Source organism: Lissotriton helveticus, chromosome 3_1 (genome assembly GCF_964261635.1).
Source record: "Lissotriton helveticus chromosome 3_1, aLisHel1.1, whole genome shotgun sequence".
Classification (NCBI taxonomy): Eukaryota; Metazoa; Chordata; class Amphibia; order Caudata; family Salamandridae; genus Lissotriton; species Lissotriton helveticus.
In genome coordinates this window covers 1,805,954,111-1,805,978,728 of record NC_136061.1, presented here as the reverse complement: position 1 = coordinate 1,805,978,728, position 24,618 = coordinate 1,805,954,111, and the positions used below count along the sequence as shown (strand labels likewise).

At 44.1% G+C, this 24,618-nt stretch overlaps 1 protein-coding gene across 1 annotated transcript in view; it reads right to left on the bottom strand.

The window, feature by feature from the left end:
* The window catches only part of LOC144823831 (uromodulin-like), a 226,874-nt gene that overhangs the window by 24,530 nt on the left and 177,726 nt on the right, over positions 1–24,618 (bottom strand). Inside the window, exon 7 of the mRNA XM_078682692.1 lies at positions 8,066–8,150. Within this exon, the coding sequence (XP_078538818.1) occupies positions 8,066–8,150 (85 nt within the window). The remainder of the gene's footprint in view (positions 1–8,065; positions 8,151–24,618) is intronic.

Genomic DNA, 24,618 nt, shown 5'->3' with positions numbered 1-24,618 from the left:
ACGTGAGTGTGAGGAGAAGCTGATATCAGTCATTAAGGCCAACCAGGACATGGTTAGCATTAAAAGCTCATTGGCTATTGCTAAAGCAAAACTTTATGAGGTTTTTGCAGCAAAACTGGCAGAACAGTCTGCAGTTATGAGGGCACAGATTTATGAAATGGGTGAACATTCAGGAAAAGTTCTGGCAAAAAAGACGCGCCAAAAAGAGGCATCAAACTTTATAAGCTCAATCAAGGACGAGACTGGACAGGTACATACTAAACCTGATGAGATCTTAGAAGTCTTTCGTCAATTTTATACCAATCTCTATGCTCAAGAAATCTTAGATTACTCTAGCAACTCATTTCTGAATTTTATTTCAAATGACAATGTGTCTAAAATTTCACTAGAACAGGCTCAGACTCTAGATCAAGATATTACATGGGAAGAGATAGAGTCTGCAATACTGTCTCTTGCAATGGGTAAAGCCATGGGACCAGATGGGATTCCCTTAGAATTTTATTGAATGTTCAGAAATGTCCTAAAACAAGACATGTTAACTATTTTCTTGGCGGCACAGAAAGGCGATACCCCCCCTTCATGGAGTCAATCAATAAATATGGCATTTATTAAAAAGGATAAGCCTCCGCTGATCCGGCTTCTTATAGGCCGATTTCACTTATTAATGCCGACAGTAAAGTTTTCTCTAAAATATTAGCGGCACGGCTTTCATCGATAATTTCTAGCATAGTCTCTCGATGGCAACATGGGTTCATCCCTAACCGTGATACCACGGATCATGTTCGTTGAATAATTGCACTGTTGGATTGGGCAGAGGGCACAAGCACAGCGGTAGCGGTCACTCTGCTTGACGCCGAAAAGGCGTTTGACCGAGTAGCATGGCCTTACCTTTGGAACCTTTTATCCTTTAAGGGGTTTGGACCTGGTATTATTACCGCAGTGAAAGCTCTGTATAGAACACCTACTTCCTCTATTAAAATTGGAGTGAACAATTAAACCTCGTTTTCCATTTACCGAGGCACAAGGCAAGGGTGTCCATCCTCCCCGTTGCTTTTTGCAATTTATATTGATGCTTTCTTAAATAAACTAAACCTTGCGCAGGATATAACACCAGTGGTGACAGCAGGTATACAGTATAGGGCATTGGCATATGCAGACGACGTGGTGGTTCTCACCACGGATATAGTAAATGCAATCCCAAGGATAAAAGCTCTGGCAGCCCAGTTTGGAGCCTTTTCTGGCTATAAACTGAATATGTCGAAGACACAAATTCTGGTGACCGGCCAGAACCCTCCTGACCTTCCTAATATAGTCCCCATAGCCACTTATCTGGGTATAAAGATCACATCACCAGTCTCACAGATTCCTGTAATGAACATCGTTCCTATGATAAAAAAGTCTGATGCATTACTTGACCGTATTAACCACCTACATTTATCCTTATATGGCAGAAATAATGTGTTGAAAATTGATTTTCTGCCGAAATTTTTGTATTTATTTCGTTGTATACCCTTGGATTTTCCTCTTTCCATTTTCAAAAAGCTAGAGAAAATGACAGGGAGATTCCTATGGGGTTATAAACGTCACCGAAGAGCTTTTCATAAAATGATACTTCCAAAGGCTAGGGGGGTTGGGGTATTCCATATTTTTATTATAATTATTTGGCGTCAGTGTTGCAATGTATTACTCCCTTAATAATTGGTGACAAGGCTCCGATTTTGGATTTGCATTCTCCATTAATCTACGAATTGGCTCTAGGGGTAGAGGCTAGGGGATCTTTGTTAAAATTTGTTGAGCCTAGTTACTACAAAAGAACTAAAGTCAAGATTTTAAAAGCTGCTTTTAGGGCTTGGAAATCTATTAAACGTATTATGGTTATCCCTAAACTTACGAGATATACACCCCTGACGTCCTATCATATATTTCCATTTGCGAGTACAGATTACACCATGAAAAGATGGCACAACCTGGGCATTAATCAAATTAGTGATTTACTTCAGGATAATCAAATGATAACATTTGTGGACCTTCAAGCTAAATTTAAACTTGTGAATACTGACTATTTCAAATATTTGCAGTGGCATAGTTATTTTAATTCATTAACGTGTCAGGAACGAGAATTGTTATGTCGGATTCCTCTGATTGATTCCATGTATCAAAGGAGAAAGATTGGTTATTTTTATAATATTTTGTTATCCTCACATCCGGATGATCTACTCTTTAGACAAAAATTGTGGGCTGAGAAATTGGGATTGGACTCCATTAACATCGAGGAGTCCATTTATTTGGCTAATTCTATTTTGCTCTCTGGAAGGAGCAGGACACAGCACTATATGGTGCTGTATGATTTGTATTACACGCCAGCTAAAATTTCAAAATGGGGTTCATTGGTTGGAACTTCATGTAGCAGGTGTGGCTGGCATGCTGCTGATGCGGTCCATATGTTTTTTACGTGTCCACAGCTAACTTCAATTTTATCTGAAATTCAAGCCTTTCTCTCTTTGATACTTGGCATCTCTATGGTACTTAGATCAGATCTTGTACTGTTTGGAGTTTCTTCTGCAGCTTTGTGCAATGATCACAAAAAATTGACATTTATTTTTACTGGGGTTTATCGTTCATGTGTAACCCAAGATTGGATTAGTCTAGACCCGCCCTCTTTCTGTACATGGAGGGCACGCCTCCTGGCCATGTATGTTTTAGAATGTGCTATCTATAAAACTAAAGGGCGTCAAAGAAAGGCATTAGGAATAAAACTCTGGGCACCTTTGGAACGATGGATGGAGGTAGTTGCCTTTTTTTTCATTTTTCATTACTAGAGACTGTTTGTCTTGTTTCATGCATAACCTTGAATGGAATATTCTGTTTTCTTCATGTTGTTGTTTGCTCTTTTTTGATTTCTTTGTAACCTGACCAACTTGCAATAAAAAAAAAAAGAAAAGAAGAACTAGAGGACTCCCCAACTCCTCTTGAGGGGGGCCAATACTCTCCACCCTCGTGGGTACAAAAGTAGGGAAAGAAGGAGTGGTATCCCTATTCTCTACGTATTGGACCACATCATCTACGACCTGTAAGCTATCCTTTGGCAAGGGTATCCCAGTGATTTTATCCTTGCCCCTTTCCCATAAGCTAAATAGCTGAGATTTTCCCTTTACTAGAGAAGCCTGGCCATCCTTATTTCGTAAAGGGTTAGATTTAGTTTTTGAGCAAGACCTGCCTACCAAAAGTCTCCCAGACCTCAATTTCTTGGCAGTCATAATTTAATGAAAATTAGCCGATAATAGACGATTTAACCACAATAATACTAACACTAGAAATGCAATAAATTATACTAAAAATAATGCAGGGGTCCGCACAGCACCAGCTTTTTCAGCCTCAGAGGGCCCGCCCTTTGCCCGGGCTTCGCCCCGTGCTCCGTTCCGCGTGCGCGTTTATGTGCTGACCTATATACAAGGTAGGGGTGTGGCGGGAAGAGTCGCAGGTGCGCTGTTGGTTCGAGCGCTCTGCCTGCTGGGACTCGCAGTCCCGCACCCACTAACCAGTCAGGAACAGGTCTCTCAGGTGAGTTTGGGCGATTAAAATCCGGCCCACGTCCTCAAAAGATTCTCCGCTTTCAGTTTGGCAATTAGGCAAAGTGTCTTTCCACAAGACGGCTGCAAGCGGCACCCGCGAAGCGGGGGCTGCGAGCCGTTATCACCTACAGGAGAGGGGTGGGGCGGGAAGAGTCGCAGGTGCGCTGTTGGTTCGAGCGCTCTGCCTGCTGGGACTTGCAGTCTCGAACCCACTAACCAGTCAGGAACAGGTCTCTCAGGTAAGTTTGGGCGATTACAATCTGGCCCACGTCCTCCAAAGATTCTCCGCTTTCAGTTCGGCAATTAGGCAAAGTGTCTTTCCACAAAACGCCCATTAGAACTTTTCCCAAACAGGCTCAAGAAGTGGATGTCTTGTGAGTTGCGAGTTCGAGTGGGGCTTCTGGTCCTTTTATTAGTCCGGTTCGCGTTTTGTCAAAAGCTGAGAGAGTTAAGGGTTGAGAGCTCTCACTGCTCCACGGGCTGCCCCCTTCCCCTAGACCTCCTCCGCCTCCGGGGGGGTGCCCCTCGCTCTTCACCCCCACCTCACCCCCTGCCTTGGGCTACTCCAGAAGGCAGAGTGCAAGAACCTCCATTACGCCGCAGCGGCTCACCTCCCAGGCGTTCCAAGCCCGCCTGCCCGTCACCAGTCCTGCTCCGAGCACCAGAAAAACCGCCAAACACGCCCGTCGTCAAGGGCGGTGCTGCGGGGATGCGGCTGGGTCGGTACCGGAGTCAGCAGCCGTCAGAAGCAGGAAAGCAGGAAAGAGCTGCGGCAGAGAAAGCGGCAGGACGAGAGAAAGCGGCGGCAGCGGTGGAGAGCTGCGACCGGCGATCGACACTCTACAATCCGACTACTGGCTGCGTGCTGCGTGCTGGTGTCAATCTGTCATTCGTAGCCGGGGTCGGACTTCACAATGCTTCTCTGTTTGCAATCGTACAAAATGGTACCTGATGTGAAACTCTTGGACTAGTCAGGGAGGTTCTTTATGCCTGAAGATATTACCTTTGTTTTGTCTAGAGAACCTAAGATGCCCCCCAACAAATTTCCTACTCTAGTTGCCCAGCAGACCTCTTTCAGTCAACTTCTTATTTTTTATGTTCACCCTTATGCTCCACTATCTGGATCCGCGTTAGCCAGGTGGATAAGATGGATTTTGTTAGAGGGGGTATTAACACCTCCAATCTCGGAGCACACTCTGTCAGAGGGGCGATGCCATCTAAGTCATACTCCCTAGAAATTAGGCTAAAAGATATAATGTACATGGCTGTTTGGTCCTCAGAATCAGTTAGCAAACAATTCTATGCCTCAACAGGTAACCCACTTTCAATTGGTCTCGTCAAATAATCGAAAATGTTCGTGCATTCGTAAACAATAATTTTTAATTCAATTAAGGGCACAGGCAAACATTATCCCAAATGATGATGACGTCATTGAGGATATGTGATGAAACTGTACCTTTTATTGTGCACTCAGTGTGCTATTGTGATCCCTCCCAATACTTACTGTAAATTCTCTTTGTTCTAGATAAGTGATTTACCTTTTTGGGCTCAGTTGCAGATCACAGGCAAGAGTAAACTCCTTGATATGTCGAATTAAGATGGGTTCCTTGCAGCAAGAAGAGGTGGTGTTACACTGTTACTTGGGATGAGGCTGATGACTAGCCATATTTCATGGTATTTATAGTTGTTTTCTCAAAGAACCAGTGATATTGTAATTCTTTATTTTGAAACGATTGGTTTATTACCGTTTTAATACTGCTGCTGTTTATTAAACCGGCAGAGAGAATACACGTTCTTCACCTCTGTGTCCTTAAGAGAATTCATAATTCATGTTTATGAGTGCTAGAAAATCGTTGGTTGCATGGAGAAGGTCATTCCTGTACTGATCAACATTACCCTCAGATGGAACAAGGACTGCCTGGCGATTTCTGAACAGGCAACAAATGGTATCTGGACCATGCACCAGTTGCAACTCGAAAGCCACTCTGATGCATGTGCTGGAGGAGATATACCCTGGAGGGAAAATGCTATAGTTCTAATACATCTGCTGTGTCTGCAGTTGCTGTGAAACACCGACAAATAACACACACACACACTCACTCAATTCACGCACTCTCACATACACAGAGCCTGTTAAATCCCCTTTAAAATACACTCACTCTTTCACCCACTCTCACATAAACAGAGTCTGGTAAATCCGCTTTAAAGTATTGAGTTGTAGAAGAAAAATGCGGCTTTGAGAGTCATTCCTTGTTTTTTTAGCCAAATTAGAGCTATGTAAAACAGAAATGCCACTGTGAGTAGGCTTCTTACATGATATGTGTGACTTTCACTTGTCAATAGGCTAGCAAGATGAAACGAGGGTCATGAAGTCCACAGTGCTGGAGTCATGGAACTGGACCCTCACAGCAAGCCAAAATAGAAGACTGAAGGCCAAACCAAAGGGCCTCCCTGGGATGCCGGGACCACCTCAGTGCAAGCTCCCTCCCTTGAACCAGCAGAGAGCACTTATACAGGCATGGGAAACAACTGGAGATCAAAGGCCCCAGTGACATAGCTCACGGCTGGTTGAGAAACAACTGGAGGGGTGGTGCCCAGAGTGACATCTCACAGTATGATTATTAATGAGTGTGAATGGCTGGGAAGAGAGTAAAGCCTCTGCAGAAGGGCCCCTTAAGTCCAATGATTCTCCATCAATTTTCAAAGGGGACCTAGAAGGGAATTCAACTAGGATCAACGATGCCTGGGTCTTTCCTCACCTCCTGGTGGGACGTGGCTCAGGTGTTTCAATGAGCTACACACAATCACTGAGCAGTTGGACACCTAGTACAGGGCCACCCATCGGTCAGAAGCCAGGACCATCTCAAGTGTTAGGAAATCAGAAGCATAGATGTCCATGAGAATGGGATGGGGCACATTTCGGGATGGGCTGAAGAACCCTAAGCTGCCGAGTAACTGACCACAGTAGCAGTCATAAAACCTAAAAGAGTCCTCCCAGGTAGCTACAAACTCACACTCACAAAGACACACACAGATGCGCACACACACACATAACACTCACTCACAAACTCTCTCACATGCGCGCACACACATCTGAGAGCGTTTTCCTTTTCTTAACCACAGCTGTTTGCATTAGGTCACTTCAGCTCCTTCTCAGCCGCATAGGCAGCCACACAGCTCCCTCCCATTCGAAGCTCTTGAAATCAGCACTCAAGCAAGAAGATGAAAGCCTTGACCTTTGCAGTGTATATCGCATGTGTGCCCCTGTGATGTCAGACCCATGTCAATGCACTATACAGGCTTCAGCTTACAGCTCCCTGCTGCAGAGCAGCCTCTTGCCTTTCCACCCCACCCACATGGCGGGGTGTGGTGAGTGGGGCTTGCAGATCTCATCCCGTCCTCTGTCGTGTTGGGAAAGAGTGGGGTGTGAGGTTGATTAGCCTTTGGCCATGGTCAGTACAGGGTGGCGTCCAGGGCTACCTTTGTGAGTGGAGCAACTGCACGTCATCTGTCGGGGTGGCCGCCATGTACGGCAGGCTTATGAGGCCAGGGTTGTGTCTTTATCAGTACTGAAAGATCTGTGTGGGACTTCCATGCGCTTGCGTCAGACATTCTCTTCACAAGGCAAGTATAGTAACTTTGATCCTGACACTCTCTTCAGCTAACAAAGAGACATTGTGGCACATGAACACCAGAACCCCTGTCAAGTGCCACTCATCAGGGGTCACGCTAGCGGAAATGCATTAGCATTCCCGCACTGAAATAATTTGTCACGCAGTGTCAACGGCTGGCCTGTGGCAAAAACACCATCACCCAACTCACCATAAAGCTGCACAATTTTGATTGTTATATGTTTTGGAGGGGTATGCGGACCTTAAATGATGTCTGCTGTGTTTCTGGGTCCACAATGGGTCTGTAGACCCTAACCAGGGACCTCAGACCCTGAGAGAGAAATTCTGGGTTAAGTCCAGACCAGGGTTCAAAGGACCTAGCTATATAAACACATGATTAGAACATTAGGGGCAGAAATGGCCTCTTTGTCAAACCACCCACGTCATCCTGGGGGTCAAGGGATGCTGCCGCTGCTCTGTTATGGCCAACTTTTTTTCCATGACCCAAGGGCTGAGCCCCTTATCATGTTATAGTGGCTGCAACAGAAGTTTTCTTTTTGTGCCCAGACAATAATTCCTACTGGAGCCTGACTGGGAATCACAACGTGTCTGTCCTCCCCCTACCCCACTATTATACTGTCACCCTTTGGAACATTCCTCACGAAACTTGACATATTGAAAATAAACTACTTTTGCTAATTGTCTGGGATGTTCAGTGTAGAGTCGACAAGCAGTGACAACGTTTATTAGCAAACCAAAAAATAGATTACAAATAGAAACTGAGTCTTAATCATACATACACAGTCTCTGTTGCTGACAGTACGGCTTCTAGGTGTCACTATGCACTATTTGTTTTCAGTTGAATAACATTTTCTACAGTACCTTGAAAGTAAAGCGGTCCCACGCCGAAAATGGATGAGCTGGGCGTCCCCACATTGTCGGATCTGGAGCTGTTATTAGGGCGACACTGAGGGAACAAAACGCATGCATTAGAGGGTCATATGCTGAGTCAGAACACACGAGTGCTAGGAGGGAAAAAGGCAGTATTCTAGGCAAGGGAAGGACAGACTTGCATAAGACAGGGAGCCAGACACAGATGCAAGCTCCCGCTCATCACTAGACCACCCATGACAGAGTCCATGCTCTACACCACTAACAGTGACCTTTGTCTATCTGTTACAATAAAAATGACATACCTTTAAGCTGAGCTCGCCATGAGTTGCGCCGCTCGCATGCCCATGACGAGCTCAGCTCGTCTTGTAACGCGGCTTTTAGAAAAACGCCGCACAGCGCGAAAAAAGCCGCCGCACGCACGCGGTTAATACTCGGGCAGGATCACGAGCGAGTTGGATGGGTGCCAAGTATTTACCTCTTATGGTAAATACCAATACCCCAAGGTGAAATATGTTTGGGGTGAGATAAATACTTCCTATTGAAAGTTTTCATTGTGTATTGGAATTTAGCAGCACATCCATAATACGTCCTGCGTCTACACATAATGCGAGTTCCGACATACATCACAACTTTGTCCAGTCTTCTAGCCTATCGCTGTATCACCCTTAACAGAGGGCACCATTAACATAAGCTCCCATCTATTCTCTCCTACAAATCCTTACGTCCCTGCTCAGCATGTTGATTACTGTAAGCTCCAATGGATACAGTTCTTATCCGTAAAACACACATCTCTTCCCTCCCTCGGTGGTGGCCCCGGGTCTTTGTAGACACGAGCCATCTGAAGATTCAGCTCCAGAGAGTCCAAGGCGAGGCTTCAACTACCTCTCAGCGACAATCAGAGCCATGGCGTCCTTTCATGGAGAGGGCACCCGGGCCTTCCCAGGTGCTTTCCTCAGGACCGGTTTGGGAGCATCTACTAGGAGGGAATCAATGCTACAGTGCAGACTCCACCGGGGCATCTTTTGTAGCCACTGGACCCATTTTACTTGCCCCTCGGAGATGTTTTTGGCTGTTATACTTCCTCTGGTAATCAGCATGTATTGGCATTATCATCAACATTGATACACACATAAGACACTGATGGGCAGGGACATTCTGGAAGGCAGATCACAGGGAGGACTGCAGGTTTCTTGGTTTGCATGCATATGGGAGCTCTCAGGGCTTTGGGACCATTGAAACGCGTCACATGGATCCATTCTACTGGATGGCCAATGGCCAGAAAGCTCCTTATTGCAACACGCTTGATCAAAGAAGTTACTGCATATATTGCAATTAACCGGACCACTTGTATTAAGGGCCTACAAATGTAATTATTTTTCAGCCTGACAAATGCAGGATTACCTTGAAATCTGTCTGTACTTTATGAAGCTTAAAATGCAAAGAGAGGGGGCCTACATACCAAAGGACAGGGCTCCCTATCAGACTTATAATACCCTCTGAGGTCATTCGTCTTTCAAATCACCCTACATACATCCAGTCTCTTCATTGCTTTCACCCAGTCTTGAAAGAGCGGAGAACTACAGAGAATAATGACATATTTATATCTTAAATGTTTTAATAGAAAATATTGTTCTCTTTTAAAAGTGTCTAATAAGATGAGACAATAAAAGTCAGAATAAAAACATATACATAAAATCCAATATACACAGTGGTAGTACCTTGCATTTAAGTAGGCCAAAGGACAATGATTGATTAGGTAAAGATTGACCTGGTATCTCAAACATTTGAGTTAAAAGAAGAAACTTTAAAACTAATTTTTCGTAAGACAGATAGTCAGGCAGTATAACCCTCTGCAAAGTCAACAAGTTGGTGGCTAAGTTCAAAGTAGTCATGCCTTTCTGTGGACATTTTGATCTGTTAGCAGTGGCGTAGGAAGGGGGATGTGGTGTGTGCGAGCTGCCCCGGGTGTCATCACTGAGGTGGGTGACAAAATGGCAAAAATATGTGTTTTAAACACATATTTTTGCCATTTTGTCAAGCCTGGAGTGACAAGAAAACACTGAGGTGGGTGACAGAATGGCAAAAATATGTATTTTAAGCATATATTTGCGCCATTTTGACATGCCGGGGGTGACAAGAAACTTTCCGCATCAGGTACCACGTGACATTGTTACGCCACTGTCAATTAGCATATATGCCACTCTCTCAAGACCCTCCAAAATGCTGATCCTTATCTGAAAATGTGTCTTGTCATGTCTAGCTGCAGAGTTTGAGGGTCTTTGGCTTGTCAGATGTGAATGCCCTTAGTGTGGGTCAGTGTCCTCCCAAAAATGAGGCATATTTGGATCAGGTGCCCCAGGAAGGGGGCCATGTTAGTTCTGCAGCTCTCTGTCGCATTCTCAACACCTATTTTTCCTGCAGCTAGCTGCCCCTTAAAGGGAACATTGATTGCTCACAACAAGCCTGATTCACAAAGGGACACTGCACTCTGGCAGAGTTTCCTCAGTCCGGGTGGAATATTGGCAATGAGAAGTCAGATTGTGGAGATTGTGCCTCGAGTGCAGAGACTCCCACACGACTGCGGTGCCTCCACCACAAGTGCGGAGGCCCTTTGTGAATCAGACCTTAACATGTGGAAGAGTGTGGTGGCATTCTCTGTATGCATTGACTGCATCCTGTGTGTGCACACAGAGACTGCATTGCCTGATGGTTTTCTGGAATATCGGTTCCTCAGTTAGCATCTTCTTTAAGGCGTGGCTGAACATGACTGCACACTCTAGGCCTAGGGCTGCTGAAGTGCCTGGTATCTGGCATCAAAGGTCACCTCAAATGAGAACATTATTATAATTCATTGTATTAACCTTTGTCTGTCACATATTTTAATTTTTGGTATATGCTTTGGAGGTCTGAGCAAAAAAATGTCTTTACACTAGTCTTCAGGCCCTAGATATTGAGTTTGGGTTCTGTTGTCTGAAGTTTTTGAGGTGAGTAGGCCTACATTTGACTGCTGTGCCGCACTGTGGGTGCCTCCTGTGAGCACCAAGTTCTGAAGCCACCAGATAGTTTACTCAATGTTTGTGAGTTAGAGTCAGTCTCCCAAATGACCCTCTCCTTATAGTAGAGAAGGATTTCAAAGTCCACAGTCACCTGATTATTGACCAGTCACGTAGACCACAGCTGCAACCTTAGAACAAGTGCTTTGGTCAGATGAAGCTGACGTAATATCTTCTATCAAGTGATGGACGACAGCCAGGAGAGACCTTTTGCACACCCGCCATTTGTGCGTCACACGCCCCTGGTTTTGACACCCGCAAGTAGCACTTACAACCCACAGTACATTTGTTTTGTAGTTCACTGCAGAGATCTGGTGTGAAGAGCTTGTGGTCTGAGGAGGAGAGGGAAGCTGCAAGTGAGAGGGGAGAAAACTAGGCTATGGTTGAGGCCTGAGACTCGGAATGTTCATTTGAGTCACAAAGTTCAAAATCCTCAAAATATCTTCTCATAGGACTGAAAGCACTTAATTTCATATTTACAAGGGCATTGGTCACCCGACAGTCACTTTTTAGGACACTCTGGTGGCGCAATGCCCTGCTCCACTTTGCATGGCTTAACGTCACTTTGTAAATATTGTACCCTTTTCATGCAGGTATCTGCGTTAAAGGGACGTGCAATGGGTGTTGCTGTGTGTGTGTCACCATGACACCCATTGCTTTTTGACGCTGCTTCCCTATTTACAAGGATCTGTAAATCTGAGTAAGCACCAAAAATGCCACTTAAAAGCAGCCGCTAGATTGGCACAAAAAGGAGAAATACTTTTATTTCTTCTCGTTTTTGCTTTTTCTGTGTGCTGCATTCACACATAGAAAGACCAAATCATCTTTAATGATTGTTTCTGTGCAGGAAGGGGCTTCATTCATCCCTGCAATGCAGGCACCCTTGCACCATGGCGCAAGGGTATCTGCGTTGGTTCTAGGCAGCGTTTTTAAAAGAACCAGTGCAAGGGAAAACACAGGGATGCGCGGTATTCTTGTGAATACACTGCATCCTTGTGACTACACCGCATCCCTGTGTTTTAAAATGATGCAGCATGGCACTGCTAAATTGCTTGCAGCACTGCTCCAGTTCTTTGTGAAAATGCCTTTCAGAGTTTTGGAGGTTTCCCTTTCCTCCCTAACCCCACAACCCACTGCGTGCAGAACAGTGGGCAAAAAGACACTGAAAAAGAAGCATATAGGAAACGGGGATTGTTTCGCATGAGTGGTGTCGCTATCTTGCTAAGCACTCTGGTCAGATTACAGAATAAAGTCATAGGCAGTACCAAAATTATAGATTCTCATTTAAATGCAGTTTGGAGGAATCAGATAATGCAGACTTTCACTGTAACATGGCTTTGACTTTTCACTTTCCGTCCTACTTTTACGAACAGTTAACCATGACTTTGATTCATGAGTGTCACATTGTTCGCCAGGTACCACTTTTAAGTTCACAGAGAAAGCTGACAAATTGCACTCCTTCTAGATCTACCAGTAACAACATCACATCTCGTGTTAAGGCTGTTTTTAAAGCTCTGATTCTGCCCACAAGCTACCAATTACGTGGATGCCAAACCACTATTTTTCAGCCAGAAAGTGAGGAGCTTTACTGAATTGGTGCTGCAACACTGGCTGTTTCAAAAGAATGCTGTATTGTTTGTTTTCTAATTATCAATGAATCCCATAGCTGTTTTTTAACTGTCTCTTAAAATAAATGCCGAATTTATCAGGTCAAAGGCACAACACTTGCTGCATGCGATGGTCTTCCACTGAATTAACAGGCCTGCCTACTTCTTACCACAACGAATCTGGGGGCACATTAGCAAGAACCTCGTTAAAATTATCGCCGTTTTAGCGGCAGGAAACTGCCGCTAAAACGGCGAGAATGGGCTTGCTAATATGCGTTATAGAATTCCAATAGAAGCCCAGGGATCTAACCTGGGCTTCTATTGGAATTCTATAACGCATATTAGCAAGCCCATTATCGTCGTTTTAGCAGCAGTTTCCTGCCGCTAAAACTGCAATAATTTTAACGAGGTTCTTGCTAATATGCCCCCATGTTAATACCTGGATGCGGTGGTTTACAGATGTTGAGGGTTTGAGGCAGCCGTTGTTGCTTCTCTGCATCTGGCTGTCGCGACCGAATTCCAGGTATTATACTGAGCAAGCACAACAAACGCTCCAGTAAGCCAAGAGCTTTCCCTATTGGATCTAATGCATGACGTAAGTCTCATCGATGACTCTTTACACACCGAAGCCGAAAATTCTTTGTGAGTGACTCTCTTAACCTTCTGCAAAATGGTCTGTAAATCATATGCACTTCTGTTCGAGGCTACTGGCCCTTTCTTCTTTGTAATGCATCCCTGTTTCAACATTCCTACCACCAGTTAATAACCAATTCAGCTGTGAGGTCTATGTCACCTTCAATCTTTTACCTCATTTGATTTCGAAAAGTTGACAGGTGTGCCCCAACAATACCCATTTGTGCATATTCTTGACTTGCCAGGTCTCTATTGCTGCAGATTTGGCCACAGCACAAAGAGCCCATTGCTGTCTCTGACTACCCTGTGCACACCTAGTGGTGCATGCTAACACCCCATCCTGTGCTTTCATATGATGGAGCATGAAAGATGCGAGTTGTAAGATGCTGGTAGCGTGAGTTACTAGCGTGAGTGTCACAGAGGAGTACTTACTAGTCTTTCAACCAGCACCCAAGCTTGCTCACCCTCTCGCATCTTTCAAGTGAAACAGCACCAGACAGAATTTTTAGTTATCTGTCCCGCATAAGGGCCGAGCTAATATTGTATAGTGTTGTAATTGTATTTATATAGCGCTTACTACACCTGACGAGGCGTCAAATCCTCTTTTAGGCAAATAGCACGCTACTCCAGAGCCCAAAGAGGATTAGTGGTGAATTAGAATTGGGAGGAAGGAAATTAATTTCAGCTGTGGACATATGAGCTTGTTATATCCAAAGGATAGTGAGTATTTCCATTTTGGAAGCATTCAATTTGACATGGCTCCATGTTATCCAATAATCCACACCTCTGAGGCAACTGAAAATGTGTGAGTTTTTAATTTCTTTTGGGCTTCCCAGTTTAAGGATTATTTGTGTGTCATCTGCACAGTTATAGCATGTGAGGTGAAACTGACCGATCAGTGCTGGTAATGACTTCATGTAAATGTTAAAAGCAGGGGTGAGATGATAGAACCTTGAGGGACCCCAGCTTTTGTGAAGTACGGTTTGGACGTGAAAGTGGGTGGGGGTATACCACATCATACAGGGGTCTGTAGTAACAGTGTGAGTTGTAAATTCAACTCCATTGGCATTGGCATGGGGAGAGGGTTCTAAACATCACTGATATTAGACTATTCAATTAACAGTTCTAATGTACAAAAAGATGAAACACACTTGCCACCTCGGCTCCCCTTTCATCAAGCCCTGTGCTCTTGGCTGCACTCACTTACAAACCTACCACTAGTGTAGCAAGAGCAGTGCATGCTTACATAATGCTACAGATATCCCAAGTGCATTCTTGGAACAGCTACTGTATATTTAGTAGAGTATCATGGGAAGTGTAGTGTACTCTAAGTGCACTATCACAGGACCCCGAGAAACCATTATTATAGCTTATACAACAAAAGCACAATCCACTCATGTTAACAAATGGTCTTTAATAGGAAAGCCATACTCCTTTTAACTACTAATGTTTCTCGGGCAGGAAAAATAAACTCTGGAATGTTGGACTTTTTACTAAAACGTGTTCATGTAATGTGCTTTGATTGATATTGAATGTGCATTAGAACAGTCCCCGCTGAGAACTATTGCTGTTTCTTAATAGGTTCTTCATCCCTTTCCTTTTTGAGGTGGGGATCTGATGACTGTTTCCTAATAGTTTTCAATCGCAGAGGTGCATGTTCTGTGTAAAGGAACACTTGTGCCTGCTCAGTTATGCATATTCGCTGGAGTTGGGAAGTTTACAAGACAGAAACCGAGGGAACAAGAGGTCTGAGGAGGTGGATTCATGTCTATATCTGTGTTGCTGGCTCTCAAGGTTGGAAGAGGTCGCTTCCTTCCCCCACTCCAAAAAGCCCTGAACCGGGGCTCTTCTGATGACTCAGACCAAAAGCTGGACATTAACGGGAACAATGGCTACTACATTGCACCCCACTTGCCAGAAAGTGGCTCCCCTCTCGGTGGGGGAGCACACACATTGGGCCACATTGGGCCACAGATAAAACTGGAAGTGCCACCTATACACACACACACACACACGCTTAAAATGTTTCAACCTGATTTTGTGTGCGCACGTGTGTGTGTATATATAGATATATATATATATATATATATATTACCTACTGGCGGTCGCCAGTAGGTATATATAGTTAGGATTTTTTCTCTATGGTATTTTTGAAAATTCTATGTCTAATAACTTTGGCGTTTGTGGACGGAATTGGCTGAAATTTTCAGGAAAATGGCACATTTTGTTTCTGAGCAGCCCCTGAAAATTGGGGGGGGGGGTTCGTCCAGGGGGGGTTGAGAAAAAAGGGGGGTCCCAAAACGTGTTTTTAACATTGAGTTTTCCATAGGGCGGTTGGCCTCACTTTTAGCCCGAACGGCTGAATGGATTTGCACGAAACTTGGCAAAATTGTAGGGACTGGTAGCCCGATGTGCCTTTTGTAGGTCTCAATATATGTGCTACAGTGGATTTTGAGAAATTAACGTTTAAAAAAAGATATATATCTGTAACAGCGGACCGGGCAGCGCTCCAGTACGCGTACTTTTCGCGCAACGGAGCTTTGTGAAGCGAAGCTGATTGGTTCTCCGGCGTCTGTAAACATTCCAAACAGTCCGTAGCGGCCGCCATCTTGTCTCTCGGTAGGATCGAGAGACAAGAGGAGGCCAAAGCGAAGGGGCAAATGACCATAAGGGGGCATAGTAGATCCTCGCTGACCCCCTAGGTTTGATGTGGAGGTTTTAAAAGGGCCCCGCGGGGCAAAAAAAAATAATAATAATAATAATCGAACGGCTGAATGGATTTGCACGAAACTTGGTAAAATATTAGGGACTGGTAGCCCGATGTGCCTTTGCTAGGTCTCAATATATGTGCTCCAGTGGATTTTGAGAAATTAACGTTCAAAAAAAGATATATATCTGTACTGTAACAGCGCTCCGCTTCGCGTAACGGAGGTTTGCGAAGCTGATTGGTCATTCTGTCACTGGGCTATAGTTGGGCTACATCTGGCTGATATTTGGGCTACATTTGTTTTTTTTGTCTCTGGTGGCCATATTTGGGCTACATTGGGCTACATTGGGCTTCATTGGGCTTCATTGGGCTACATTGGGCTACATTTGGGCTCCAACATATATATAGGCCAATGTACCCAATGGATGGAAGAGAGCTATGGTACGGGCTCTGCTGAAAAAGCCCACCCTCAACCCAGAAGATCACTCCAGCTACCGCCCAATCTCACTACTTCCCTGGGTAAGCAAGGTACTGGAGAAGTACATAAATACCCAACTGACACAGTTTCTGGAAAGCCATGCACTCCTTGACCCATCCCAGACAGGATTCAGACCCAAACACGGTACTGAAACCGCCTTGCTGACAGTCACCGAAGAGTCCCGAAGGATACTAGACCAGGGAGGATCAGTGGCAGTGATCCTCCTTGATCTAAGCGCAGCCTTCGACACGGTCAGCCATGCCACCTTGCTGAACCGTCTGCGCAACATCGGTGTCGGAGGCGATGCTCTAAGATGGCTTGATTCATTCTTGCACAATAGATCCTTCCAGATCTTTGACGGGGACACAATATCAGCCAGAAAACCCCTGAACTGTGGAGTACCGCAGGGCTCTTCACTAAGCCCCGCGCTCTTCAATGTCTATATGCAACCACTGGCTGGACTCGTCGAACCCTCGGGTATAAAAATCGTATCATATGCTGACGATACCCAGCTAGTGGTTTCAATGACTCAGGAAGGCGCCGGTCACACCTCAGGAAGTCTGACGAACTGTCTAGAGGACATTAAAAAGTGGATGACATGCTCCTCTTTGAAACTTAATGGAGACAAAACCGAGCTCATGCTCTTAGGTCCCGCATCACCCACGTCACTTCCCTCCATGTGGCCTGGGTGTCTGGGCACCCCTCCCACTCCCAAAGAAAGTGTAAAAAGCTTAGGAGTATGGCTGGACAAAAACCTCTCCTTCTCCACCCAGGCTACAAAACTATCCGCCATCTGTTTTAGCTTACTCAGAACTCTAAGGAAAGTCCTCCCCCTCCTCCCAATGGAAGCCAAACAAGTGGCAGTTCAGGGCCTGATTCAGTCCCGGCTGGATTCAAACAACGCCCTGTATGTGGGTGCCCCTGAGACGTCCATGCGAAAGCTACAGGTGGTCCAGAACTGCGCAGCCCGCGCCCTGCTACAGATTCCAAGGACACAGTCTGCTAAACCCGCACTGAGCAGCCTACACTGGCTCCCAGTGAGACAGAGAGTGGCTTTCAAGGCACTATGTATTGCCCACCGAGCTTTCTGGAAGTCAGGTCCAGCGATCATTAACAAACTGGTCACTCAATACCACCCTAATAGACCCCTTCGGTCCACGGAGGCCTTTCTGGCCGTAGTCCCAAGAGTACGGAGAGCCAGGACCGGAGGAAGGATGTTTTCCTTAAAGACCGCTAAAATGTGGAACTCACTCCCACTACAAATCCGGTCCAACCCTAACCTACTCTCATTCCGCAAACAATTGAAAACCTTTCTGTTTGCCAGGCCCACTTAAATCTCAGTCTCCGCCACCCTCAGCTCGGCTATCCATGCTCCAGCGCTTGGACGCCCATTTGGGCAGCAATCGCGCTTTACAAATCACAATACAATACAATACAATGTAGCCCAATATATATTTTTCAAAGTTAATTTTCGTAAAAACCACTGGAGCATATATCTTGAGACATAGCAAAGGCACATCGGGCTACCAGTCCCTACAATTTTGCCAAGTTTCGTGGAAATCCATTCAGCCGTTCGAGCTAAAAGTGAGTCCTACCGCCCTATGGAAATGAAGGAAATGAATGGGTAATTTGTAATTAGCAAATAGCTCATCGCAAACTAGGAATGGTAAAGAATCGCTATTTATTCCTTAAAGTTCGCTATTTAGGAAATGCAAAAAACTTTGATGATACATATGGCGGTTCATCTCTAACAAGATAAGAAGCATAGGGATAGATTTATGATGACTGGCGCATCACCAGGGATGTGTTAGTCATTCTGTGCCGCTGTTCCGTCACCTATGGTGTGCTGCATTTACAATGCGGCGCATCATGGGGCAAAAACAGCACAGATGCGTGATGTATCTGTGCCGTAAAGGTGGCGCATTGCTGGAGTTGTATCGCAAGTGTGATGAAGCTCCAGCAAGGGTCGGGGGTGCCCCTGTCGCAGGATTTCTGTTCTCACACAGAACTGTGGACAGAGGATTGGAACCTCGGCGAATTAGGGTGTCCCAAAAGTCACCTTAGTAATCAAAAACCCCTTAGCAAGCTAGGTACAGTGTCACATTGGATATAACAAACTCTCAATGTTTAGACAATCCAGAATATGAACTTATAGTACCTCAGGATACGTGGAACTCATGAACAGTCGGTCGTTATATATTTCTTAGAAACCAGAACATGGAGTTAAGAAGAACACATGTGTATTTGAAATGTTTATTTACTAATGCCGTCTTCTCAGGCGTAGTATCTTAGATAATACAAGTACACATATTATCAGTAGCAAAATTACCAGCATAGTTACTAGTACATAAAAAGCGAATGGTGACAGTATGTTAACATGCTGTAAATGAATAAGAGTTAGCAACACTTATAAGCAGCCACAGGCCGTGGAGGGAGTTACGGTGGGGCAGGGAGGCGGGGAGGGGGAGGGGCAGGGTGGAGAGGGCTCCACCCTGCCCCTCCCCCTCCCCGCCTCCCTGCCCCACCGTAACTCCCTCCACGGCCCGCGGCTGCTTATATCTCACCCTCCCTAATACACATATTATATTATTTGCTAAGAAGGTCTGTTTGTGTTGGTTTAGGGCGTGCCCATACTTTAGTGTCTTAGATTTGAAGGAATCACATCAGCATACACCAGCTCTCTCTTCATGTGAACCGCATCAACTGTTGTGTATGTGTGTTCGGCAAAGCAATATAAAACCCGCCTCATGCCCAGAATTGGCAGAAGCTGCACTTATGTTATGAGTATGAAGTCGTGGAGATCAGACCTCATAACAATTCTGTATCGTGTTGTTCTTGAAACTTCAGCACTCGCTGTACAGATATAGTTTAACAAGCAAAGCAGATAGTAGAGCAATAACATATTATTCTCATGTAAACCACGATGAACTACTAGGTTGAAAGCTAAAGCAACAACTAAGTGTCGTGTGCAGAAGTTGCAAAAAAGGAAAAATGGCGTTTAAACCGGTAATGAGCCCATGCTAACTTAACACGGTGTAAAGATATCCAGGACCTAGATGACACCTCCCCATGATCCGGAAACGAACTGAATAAGATAATAGAAGTGCCATCTCATGAGAGCAGATTGCAACTTTATATGTGGACGGTCCGCAAGGTAAAACATTAAAAACTAGGAAAATTTAATGCTAAAGAAAAATAAAACAGCCAAGTACTTTATCGAGTCTTAAGCCAATAGGCAAGCTAAATAATAAAAACTTGACAAATAAGTCAATGAATTGTCAATGAAATGCTAGTACTCAGCATATCAAACATGAAAAAGGTCTATGACATAACTGTGTATGCAAAATAAGCTGCAACAGCCTCCAATAGGAAGTCACCGTCTTCATCCGAAAAGAGTTCAGCCATCCAATTTAAAAGCGGAAAAGAACATACGTGCTCTCCCAGCACCGGATCCTCTATCACCATCAGAGGACAGCTCGGTGGGTTTTCAAGAAAGCTCTGTTCCAAGAAAGACTGTGTTGCCGCCAGTAAATTCCAGGGACCAATTAGTCCATGCATCAATGCCACAGCCATAATCCTTTCGCCAGGACAAACCAACTCGTGAGTAATGATAGGAGTCATCAGCTGATTAAAGTCGACGTCAGGAGAAACCGGTCCGCAGAGACACAAATCAATGGCCCAATCGAAATCACAGGTCACGCAGTGAAATACAGGCTGGACACAGGTGAAGTAGGAGAATCGAAAAGATAATCCATGTGCCATGCTTAATATCGCCAACGGCATTGTGCCATAATATTCTAGCATGCGATTGCGGAACAGTGTCAGCAGCTGCAGGGCGGGAGCTTGCACAGGAGGGACATCCATATTTAAAAATGTAAAAAAGCACAAGAGCGTCCGCTGGTAATGCAAGTAAAAATGGGAATCCACGAAGCAGAGTGGAAAAAATAGAATGAAAGAAAGCAGGGATGACTCCAAAGATTTTCTCAAATGAAGTCACGAGACCACTGGTAACAACTTTAAAAAAGTGCGCCAGGGCCTTTGTGGAGGACGCGTCAAAGATAGTCCGAACCATGTCGCTGAAATGCAAAGGCGAATCAGTATTTAAAAGGGTCTGCACCTCTGTACGGGTGTTCGCTATGTGAAGCACGAAAGTTTCACGGGCCGAACTCAAGGCCACCTCTCTCTGAGACAAAAGAGCTCTTATTCTTGCCATGCCGTTGAAATGTGCTCCCAAGGTTGGTATTTGTGGCCAGATTGAAAACTCCCTATGTTCATGTGTGGGAGGAAATAGAACATTTCTGCAGCAAATAACCCGTTCACTTACTGTTACGATAAAAGGAATACTTTTAATTAACCCAGAACAATCTTCATTATTGAGCATCAAATAACTACCATTTTCCAACAACTTGAACGTGGGGATGATAGCAGGAACTGGCGTGCCTTGCAACACGCAAGCCATATTTGGTCGGTGTTTGTTGCATGAACCGTGTAACTGTATGTGCCTACACATTAGTGAATGATCTGGCGTCTCAGTGCATTCCTCTCCATTCAGATGAACTTCTTGATCATCTTTGAAACATCTGTATGTGTATGGAAGCGACCAGACCTCATGAAGAAAAGCACTACCTAAAGGTTCATAACGACCTATTGGTATATATTTCATACAATTTGAAAACTTATATAAAGCAAAAGGCAGCGTTATTAAACCGTGGATAAGGCACGTTGCCAAAAAACCCGCAATCCTCTGCTGATGATGTCACTGAGCATGTCATGAATGATGTAATATGTGACATCATCAGCAGTGGATTACGGGTAATAGTATCTCTAGTTTACTCCCCTATAGCTGTCTTTCTTTTAACATAAGTGTCTGTTTCCTTCCCTTATACTTACTGTTTTTGTTTTTTTTTTTAATTTTTGGTTCACTTCCGGTTCGCGTACCGGCGAGCGAACTGGGAAGCGAACTACGAGAAATAGAGGTTGGCACAGTTCCAAATATTGTACCAATTTTTTAATAACGGGGAGGTAGAGAACTTTTATTGTTTTTGTTGTTTTATATTTTTTTATTATTTTTCTGAACATTTTTTTACTTTTTTTTGAATTTTTCTGAACAGTTTTATATTTTTTTGGGTTTTTCTTGCAGGGGGCAATGAAAACGATTCATTGTAAAGGGCTCAACAGGAGCAACAAAACAAAAAAAAAGTATTTATTATTTGGGGCGTTTCGTACAAACTTGCATATGATAGTCAATAGCTCTGTTGATCAGAGTGATGCTTCTTTCTCCGTAGCAAATGAATCCATTGCAATGTACGCAGACGTGTTTTACTTCATGAAATCTCGTTTGAATATTTGGCACCATCTCCCTGCCCTCTGGTCCCGTTACTTCCGGTACAACAGATCTTCTGGCCATAATAGGGAGATTATCTAGGTCGTTACGAAACTGTGCAGCACTGTAGTTGTTAGGATGCCACCTAGTCATATGGCGATGCATTGTGTAGTTTCCGAAACTGTATTTTTTGTCGGTCCCTCTGGACAGTCTATCTTGACATATAAGGCAAGTTACGTATCTTGCATTTACTTTTTTCTGACCATTGGGAATTTTAAAAAATTGCCAAATGAAGTTTTCTTTCCGGTGAGACGTCCTGGGCTCCTCAGGCAAAAAGTGCCTCTCTTCGTGCTCGTCGTCCTGTTCTTCTTCTTCCTCTTCTTGCTGAATTATAACTTGAGCAGGTGGTCCACTCTTCCTTGGATGTGGTGGAGGTGGTGGGGAAGCACCAGCTGAAGCTACTAAAGAAGCCATTGCTCACTGGTAACAAAGGGTCTTTCTCTCACAAAGATGAAAGTCAGAGTGAGGAAAGAAGGAGGGGTTTTCATCATTTGGGAAAAACAATAGTTCTCAACCAATGAAAAGTGTTCATTTTAGATTATATGACCTAGTCTTACATCATTAGGAAACCAAAAGCGAAATGAACCAATGAAAAGTGTTATTACCAAGTCACATGACCTGCTGTGTTTGCGTTAAGCGCTTTGCAGGGCCTCCAGGTTTGCTTCCAGAAACCTGTGCTTTGCGACTCGGTAAGCGTACCAGTTCGCTAACGTAGCACGTCATATGACGTATCACGCGACAACGCGAAACGTCATGCGGACGGGAGGCGTCACGATGTTGTTTTCTAACGTGGCAGTTGCGGTAAAGAAATGTTTACCGGCTCGCGGTCTATTTCGCGGCATCAAGGTCAGCTAACGGGAAGCTTCCCGATTCGCGAAGCGGGAACGAAGAAAAAAAAATATTTTAAAAAAAAATTATTAATAAACATATAAAATATATTTTTGGATTTAAAGAAGAATACATTTTACAGCTACAGATATTAGCTGTTAAAAAACCAATGAAATTCACTGAAAAAACCATAGGTTATAGACCATATATAGTTAGGAATTAGCATTTACAAAACCTTGAAAATTCACTGAAAAAACCATAGGTTATAGACAATATATAGTTAGGAATTAGCATTTAGAAAACCTTATTTTACTCACACAAAACCATTGAAATTCCATATATAGTTAGTTGCACTAACTATATATCGCGCACCCGCAATCCACTGCTGATGATGTCACATATTACATCATTCATGACATGGTCAGTGACATCACTGATGACATCACTGATGACATCTCAAATGACATCACTGATGACATCTCACTTGACATCAATGATCACATCACTGATGATATCATTCATGTGATAATACAATGCATCTCCTCACACTCTAATATAACCTCCGTTACACCCAGTGTTAAATAGAGAGTATAATTTTTGAAACCATTGACACACCAATACTAGTTACTACATACGCACTCACTGATTCCTATGTCTACACACACATTCACTCATACAATCATTCATACATACAATCACTCATCTTTACAACATTATCATATGCACTCATACACCTATACAGACACTCACACTCTGCCACTCATCCATGGAGTTACTCACACACCTAGTCAGTCCTGAAAAGAATCAATCACACTTCCATTTTCTCATCTATACAGTTAAACACAGAACACCTTACATTTTTGAAACATATACTAACACATACTTACTTTACTCTCTTATAGAATCACTGATACAAGTACACATTGATCTGCACAGAGTCACACACCTCCCAGCCAGCCATACACACACTCAGTCTCCCATACAAATACTTGTGCAACCAATCAATAACCCATATAGCTACTTATATAGCTACTGATCAACACATGCAGCAGCTTGCACAACAACAGACATACTGATGCACACTTTCAGACAGTTTAGTCACTAACCCGTGCATTCAGTAAGACGCATTTAATCACTCACTCATACAGTCAATCACGCACCTACTAAAACCTTCATTCAGACACTTATACATCCACTCATTCTTCAATATGTAAAACATATTTAAACTTTACAGAAACACATAATCACTGGATGTTGTCATCAGTGATGTCATCAGTGATGTCACTGACCATGTCATGAATGATGTAATATGTGACATCATCAGCAGTGGATTGCGGGTGCGCGATATATAGTTAGTGCAACTAACTATATATGGAATTTCAATGGTTTTGTGTGAGTAAAATAAGGTTTTCTAAATGCTAATTCCTAACTATATATGGTCTATAACCTATGGTTTTTTCAGTGAATATATATATATATATTTAACCGAGGCACAAGAAAGCACCAAAAGAAATGGGAAAAACATGCATTTTTTTTAAACCGTGGGATACGCGTAGGTACGCGTACCCCGTAAAAAAACCACAAAAAAAAAACCTGGTCTGCTTTTTTTTAAATTAGCCCCCGGGGGGACCAAATCAGGGGGGCTTTAGAAAAAAAAAGTGTGGGGGGCCCAATACCCCCACACTGCCCCGGGGACCGCCACCCCCAGAGCAAAGTAAGTATAATAGCAGGGGGGCACACAGGCCCCCCGCAGCCCCGGGGACCGCCACCCCCTGGGGCTTGCATATGTATGATGGGGGGCCTCTAAGGCCCCCGAGCCCCGGGGACCACCACCAACCGGGGCTTCATTATG